This window comes from Copadichromis virginalis, linkage group LG23 (assembly GCF_057382275.1).
Source record: "Copadichromis virginalis isolate Kocher_CV1m ecotype Utaka linkage group LG23, C_Virginalis_male_GT1.1, whole genome shotgun sequence".
Taxonomy (NCBI): Eukaryota; Metazoa; Chordata; class Actinopteri; order Cichliformes; family Cichlidae; genus Copadichromis; species Copadichromis virginalis.
Genome location: NC_140639.1, coordinates 37,546,207 through 37,553,622, shown reverse-complemented (window position 1 = coordinate 37,553,622; position 7,416 = coordinate 37,546,207). Strand labels below are relative to the sequence as shown.

Below are 7,416 nucleotides of genomic sequence, written 5' to 3'. Positions count from 1 at the left end.
CACCCCTCTATGGAACTCCAAAGTGTTCAAAATTAAATAAATAAATAGGTCAAGATGAAATAAATAACTATGTGAATAAATAAGACACAGATATGTAATGTGAGAATGATATTGTGAAATAATGGAACACATTTTGAAAAAAATGCTCATTATTGTGAAATATATTGCATTCTGCTATATAAATTTACTTATTATTGTGAAATATTATTTCATGGTCATTATTTTTCACAATAACAGAGATTATTCCTGAGGCATTTTATTTATTTCCAGCCGTTTTTAGTCCAAAATGACCTTTTTTCAAAGTCAGTCTTTATTTCAAAATCCCGTTTTCCCCGATGGTCTATTTATTTCATAATGCGACTTTTCAGCAGAATGACTTTGTCTGTCAATCAATGTAAGTGGGCTGGACCTTTGCACCTATTGGCTTATCGTTTACCATCGACTAGTTTTCCTGGATACCGGCTGGATACCGGCTCCGCGGACGGCTACTGCAGCTAGCAACAGCGTGCTAGGTCAAAAGTCACGGAGGATGGCGGACTGGTGTGAACTTCAGCCAGTTCTGCTCATTTAAGCAAATCAGATAGAGAGGGATCATTTACCTGTAGATACTGTTTTGAGTCGTTTAGATGTTTCTGAAATGCTTGGGATGATAATTGCTCTTCAAGATGTTCGCATCGATGACAGCATTGTCAAAGGTTTAAGATCAATTCAGCACCGTGTTCGTTTGGAATACGCCGAGGAAGAACAGTCTTCAAATGTTGGCCGTCCACGTCTAGAAATCCCGGTGCAGCACTCAGGACTTTAGTGCTGTCCGGGATAACCGTCGGGGTAATTGCCGATACATTTTCTGTGTCTCCGAGCACAATTAGGAGGAAAATGACGGAGGATGGTCTAAGGTAAGTTTATGCTGTAATTGAGCACCTGTGTGATTCTGTACACAGCATTGTTTAGGTGTTGACCTTAATTATGACGTTTGACAATGAATTATTATCGCTTACTTTTTTTTGTTACTGTCTAAACTAAGTGGGGCAGCTACGGCTAAAGCTATCGGCGCCATCTCGGCGTTGAGACACGTTTAGCAGTGTTAGCTGTTAGTGTGTTAACTCGGAGACTGGGGTCAGTGGAGCCTGTAGGAACCTTTTACACAGAGTAGACCCACCAGCTTTCCACAGTCTACTTACTTATCACATCTTGTTAGACAACAGGGTCATTAGTGCTTTAAATAGTACATAGTTGAATGTTTCATTGCTGTTTGCAGTTGATTGTTCTCTGATAACGCATAACAAGGTTGATGTTAAATAGCGAGTTTATTGAAATGGTTTTGTCTATTTCAGCAGCATTATAGATATACTTTCTCTCGTGTCTTCGGTAAAGCTAAAACAAGAATACATTTACATCCTTGGTTCTTTCAGCATTAATTGGAAAACTTTGAGATTTGCTGTGTGCCTCCCAAGCCATTCTCTTTTATCCCACCTGTCAGGTATAGATGGCAATACTTTAAACAAAGTTAAATTTGTTATACCTGAAGAGAACCAATCCTGACCTAGAATGGGTGAATGAATAATTAGTTGGTAGCCAATGCCTAAGCAACTCACATAGGCCCTGGCAGACTCAATAAGTCCATCTAGGAACAGCTGCAGGAAACACCTCTTCAGTTTAGATTTAAAACATGTGCATGCTCTTTCAGGTTGATGAGGATTATGGTGTGGACTGGACAGGACAACATAATCGCTGCCCATCAAATGAGATCACCATTCCTGAGATTCAGCTCCCAGATGCACTGAATGAACAAGACCCTGCTGTGCTACCAATACTTCAAAATCACTTGTAGAAAGACATTATTACATTTAATCAGTTTCTATGTCAGGAGGATTTTTTTTTTTTTTTTTAATTTCTACAGCTTTGTAGCTAATACTGACTCAAAACAGCATAACCAATTTCATTTTCAACAAAACAGTGAGTGGCTATAAAACAGGATTTGTTTTATACAGCTGTCACTTTAATGATATTCATTTCTTGGTTGGATATACAGTACATGTCAACTCTGAGCAGATTTAATACAATGAACACAGTACAGTAGTGTAACATCTTAATTCAAATAATTTTTTCTAGAAATTTTTTTTGTATCAGTAGCGAGTATAAACAAAACATATTGTGTAATTTATAATGTACAGTGAACAACTGATTTTGATATCTGAACTCTTCATCAGTTTATATTAAAAAAGCCATAAATGCACACCTGTACTCTGTATTTTTCACTGTCAAGTGTATTAAAAAGAACTAGAACTCACTAGATTGTCCGTTTCTTTGAACACCGAGTACAGTAATGTGATGCAAGAAAGAAGAAATGGTCTAATTTTACCATGTGGTTATGGAATCAATCGTAAACCAGACCAAAACCTGAGTCAGTAGAGTTGAGACACACCTGAATGTCCATTAGAAATGACTCATAGGTACAGTAGTGTGCAGGAAGACGTAGTACTTCAAAACCGGTGGAAGACTTTGGAAGATTGCTGTTGACCACTTCCACAGTCATTTCTCGGCAAGACTTCCCATCCTGTCCAAAACTTGATGAGGGCTTTTTGTTGTGCACAAGATGCTGCAACAGAAGATTGTTTTAAACTATAATGACATCCTATATTCATTATTTTGAATCTTTTATGGAGAAATACCATAAAAGATGACCACTTACATACAGGGCACCAGACATTTTTGCCCCACTCAAATTGCTGTTGTAGCTTTTATAGATATTTTTATGTTAACAAAGCTAAAAGTAGTCTACATACAATTCTAGTGCAACTGATAATGCCACCACTTATGTATTGCATGGAGCAAATAACAAAACAAAATTATACTATAGCGTAGAGCTGGGCGATAGAACGATAACGATATGTATTGCGAAATAACCTTTTCTCAATAGAAAAATTAAACTATTGCGATAGACCTCACCGCTCTTGTCCTTTTTATAAAAAAATAAATAAAAATAAATATCGTGATATGAAAAAATCTCATATCGCCCAGCTCTACTATAGTGTACTTTGTTAATGACCCAAGATCACTGGACTGTATGTAATTTACCAAAGTATAATCAGAGAAAACCAATGGCAAAATACCTATCGCAGCAGACTTACCATTTTCAATGAAGGACCGAAGGTAACCTGCCACTCTGCATTTATCCTCGAGAGCATTCCTCTTCTTCCTCATCTTCATCTTCTGTGGCAGGCCACAGTCATTTTATAGCTTTACTTATCTTGTAGTCTTAAGAGCATCAGCAACATTAGGTGTATTTTTATTAAATGTAACCCAGCTGTTCAACTAACCCACGCATACAAAACAGTATATTGGTGTTTTGTGTCAACAATTAATGTTCATCCTTCATAAATTAACCAAATAGCTTTACTATTCAGATGTTAAAAGATGTGACCTGACCTTACCTCACAACAGGGAGCAGTCTCTGATTCCCTTGGTAAGAAAGGAGGAATGATGTCTGATCTTTCTGTCAGAAGCGGCCATACCATGGTTTCCTTAAGCCCTTTCCTCAGCTGCTTGACTTGACGACTTGTTTGTGTTATGACCTACAACGGTGAGACCAAACCAAAACTGAAGTTGGAGTCTGTAAAGTGACACACACTTTAAATGTGTGACTGAGGTGAAGACGTTCAATCTAAGCGGTTAGCAAGTTCTCTGAGTAACTCAGAAACGGACTTGTTTCCTGCAGCCATGCCCTTCACAAGAATTGATACACCTGTAACGTTATTCGCGCCCAGTGTTTTGCATTTGTCGGTGCCTTAAGTTTATTTTGAGCTGCATACTGCCGCCAGCTGCATAGGAGATGCATTGCACCATTAAACCTAAATCGACAATTCATGTGCTATTACTTATGTCTGAGTAAAGGAGCAACCAATCACACAACTGGCTCCGCCCTGTCTTTCTTGATTGACAGACAAAGTCATTCTGCTGAAAAGTCGCATTATGAAATAAATAGACCATCGGGAAAAACGGGATTTTGAAATAAAGACTGACTTTGAAAAAAGGTCATTTTGGACTAAAAACGGCTGGAAATAAATAAAATGCCTCAGGAATAATCTCTGTTATTGTGAAAAATAATGACCATGAAATAATATTTCACAATAATAAGAAAATTTATATAGCAGAATGTAATATGTTTCACAATAATGAGCATTGTTTTCAAAATGTGTTCCATTATTTCACAATATCATTCTCACATTACATATCTGTGTCTTATTTATTCACATAGTTATTTATTTCATCTTGACCTATTTATTTATTTAATTTTGAACACTTTGGAGTTCCATACCCCTCATGTTCTTCTTGTGCCCACCACTAGAAGCATGCCTATGGAAAAAGTGCGCCGGCACACAGTGCAGTGCGCTTTAAAGGTGTTATCGTGCACTTTTCCAGCCAGGTGTTTTCCTTTTCCCATTCCTCTCTGTACTTTTGCAGCCTTTTTTTCTTTCTCTGAGCGAACAAACATTGCTGCTCCAATGCTGGGCTTACACTGTGCGATTTTTGGCCCATTTTGAGCCGATTTTTGAGTCGTGCGACCGATTTGGTGATCGGCCCGATTTTGGCCTTCATCGTGCATCGTGTAGTATACGTGGGGTAACGAGAAGCGATTAACACCTCACGACCAGCTCCCGATCATCAATCGGTCGTGAGGGTGTCAACACAGCCGCTCACGCGCTAACACGTAAACGTCGGTGTAAAAGATGGAGCAGCACGGCTGTGCGGCGTGTGATCTGGACCCAAGCGATGGAGGCACAACTTGTAGAACTTTGGAAAGCTCATCCGAGCCTTTTCGATGTGGCATCACAAAATTATCACGACCACAACAACCGTGAAAATAGTTTGATTTACATCGCTGCTTAATCACAGCTGCCTGATCAATGTTTTTCAATTTAGCAAAGTTGATGGTGGTGGGGTGTCTGTGTGAGTGAAAGACAGAGAGGGAGAGCGAGCGACAGAATTTCTGTTATAACCTTCATTTTATGGAGGCACAGTGTGAGCACTCAGGTCTCATCAGAGCATCGGGCGGTATAGTGTGAGACTCTGCATCGTGACCTACCAACTTCTAACCCCTGTGAGTCAATCGTGCAGTTTGAGCAGGAGCTGAATAACGTGAATGAAAAAAAATCGCACAGTGTCTGCCCAGCTTTAGGTGTACTGTCGTCCGAGACTTGCACCGCAGTGTCAGCGTTTGTTTCCCTGTTGGCCATGCTTGTTGTTGTGGTCATCTGTTGTCTTCCGGTATTTTCTCCGCAAGCGAACTTTCCTCGACCAATGAGATAAGCGGTAATCTGAATTGTCATACTCGAATTGTCATAAGTGTGCTGTCAGCTCATTGGTCACAAAGCAGGAGAGGGGCTGGGAATTATGTTTTCAAACAAAGCGTTAATTCCATTAACATTTATAGACTACTTTTTATTCTCACTGTATTACGGGACAAAGTGCGTCCCTTATTAGCTCAATACGGGACGTGTACTTTTGTTTCTAAATACGGGACGATTCCGTTTTTTAAGGGACGGTTGGCAACCCTATCCCTGAGTGAACACGGTGTACAGATGGGTACAGACAGCAGCCTCAGAGCACCCATCTAATATGGAGACTACAAAGGCAGACAGCAGGCGCAATCCTTTGGCCACTGCCAGCTTTTTTTCAAGGGTCTTTTTGTGGTAAGTGCATTAATGAAGATATTGGATTCCTCAGCATGTTGTTAGTATATCAGTCAAAAGAAAGAAGAAAGTTTCTGCAAATTATTCCGCACTGAGTGACAGCACTTAGGCAAGGCAAGGCAAGGCAAGTTTATTTGTATAGCACAATTCAACAACAAGGTGATTCAAAGTGCTTTACAGAGACATTAGAAACAAGAACAAATAAAAAGCATGATTTAAAATTGATTAAAACAAGCAAATAAACTAACTAATTAACAAACAAACAAACAAACAAACAAAACAGTATATAAAATCAAAACAGATAAAATCAGAACAGTAGATAAAATCAGTAGTTAAATGTAAGTTTTGAAATTTAAGCTTAAAGTGTGGATTTGGTGCTTTATTCAAATGCAGCTGAGAACAGGTGAGTCTTCAACCTGGATTTAAATAAACTGAGTGTTTCAGCTGATCTGAGGCTTTCTGGGAGTTTGTTCCAGATATAAGGAGCATAAAAGCTGAATGCAGCTTCTCCGTGTCTGGTTCTGACTCTGGGAACTGATAAAAGACCGGATCCAGATGACCTGAGGGATCTGGATGGTTCATACTGGGTCAGGAGGTCATTGATGTATTTTGGTCCTAAACCATTCAGAGCTTTATAGGCCAGCATCAGAACTTTAAAGTCTATCCTCTGACGGACAGGCAGCCAGTGTAAGGACCTCAGAGCTGGACTGATGTGGTCCACTTTTTTGGTCTTAGTGAGGACTCGAGCAGCAGAGTTCTGAATGAGCTGTAGTTGTCTGACTGATTTTTTAGGTAGACCTGTAAAGATGCTGTTACAGTAATCAAGCCTACTAAAGATGAATGCATGGACTAGTTTTTCCAGGTCCTGTTGAGACATCAGATCTTTTATCCTTGATATATTCTTGAGGTGATAGTAAGCTGACTTTGTTATTGTCTTAATGTGTTTTTCTAAGTTTAGGTCTGCATCCATCACTACACCCAAATTTCTCGCCTGGTTTGTGGTTTTTAGATGTATAGATTGACGTTCTCTGGTGACCTGTAATCGTTTTTCTTTGGCGCCAAAGACTATTACCTCAGTTTTGTTTTTGTTTAGCTGGAGAAAATTGTGGCACAACCAGTCATTGATTTCCTCAATGCATTTACCAAGAGCCTGTACAGGGCCTCGGTCTCCTGGTGACATTGTGATATATATTTGTGTGTCATCTGCATAGCTGTGATAGTTTATTTTGTTGTTGTTTATAATCTGTGCCAGTGGGAGCATGTAGATGTTAAACAGAAGGGGTCCCAAGATGGAACCTTGGGGAACTCCACATGTGATACTTGTCTGCTCAGATGTGAAGTTACCTATTGATACAAAGTATTTCCTGTTTTCTACGTATGTTTTGAACCAGTTTAGTACAGTTCCTGAAAGACCTGTCCAGTTCTCCAGTCGTTTGAGTAATATGTTGTGGTCAACTGTATCAAATGCTGCACTGAGATCCAGTAAAACTAGGACTGACATTTTTCCACTGTCTGTATTCAGACATATGTCATTAAACACTTTGGTCAGAGCGGTTTCAGTGCTGTGGTTCTGTCTAAAACCTGACTGGAAGGCATCGTAGCAATTATTCTGTTTTAAGAAGTAACTGAGCTGTTGAGAAACTGCTTTTTCAATGATCTTACTTAAAAACGGGAGATTTGAGATCAGCCTGTAGTTGTTCATTTGTGTCTTGTCAAGATTGTC

At 39.3% G+C, this 7,416-nt stretch overlaps 1 protein-coding gene and 1 long non-coding RNA gene across 3 annotated transcripts in view; both read left to right on the top strand.

Moving 5' to 3' along the window:
- Nucleotides 1–25: 25 nt before the first annotated feature.
- Nucleotides 26–2,290, top strand: LOC146681545 (uncharacterized). Its single transcript, XR_014917920.1, has 2 exons — nucleotides 26–896; nucleotides 1,688–2,290. It is a non-coding gene; the product is annotated as an uncharacterized LOC146681545 (long non-coding RNA).
- Nucleotides 2,291–5,464: 3,174 nt separating this feature from the next.
- The window catches only part of LOC146681544 (ATP-binding cassette sub-family C member 4-like), a 40,638-nt gene continuing 38,686 nt past the window's right edge, over nucleotides 5,465–7,416 (top strand). For both annotated transcript variants that reach the window (XR_014917919.1, XM_085448310.1), the window contains exon 1: nucleotides 5,465–5,693. Coding sequence is in view for 1 of the 2 variants with exons in the window: in XM_085448310.1 (XP_085304436.1) it covers nucleotides 5,620–5,693 (74 nt within the window). In the remaining variant the exon portion in view is untranslated. The remainder of the gene's footprint in view (nucleotides 5,694–7,416) is intronic.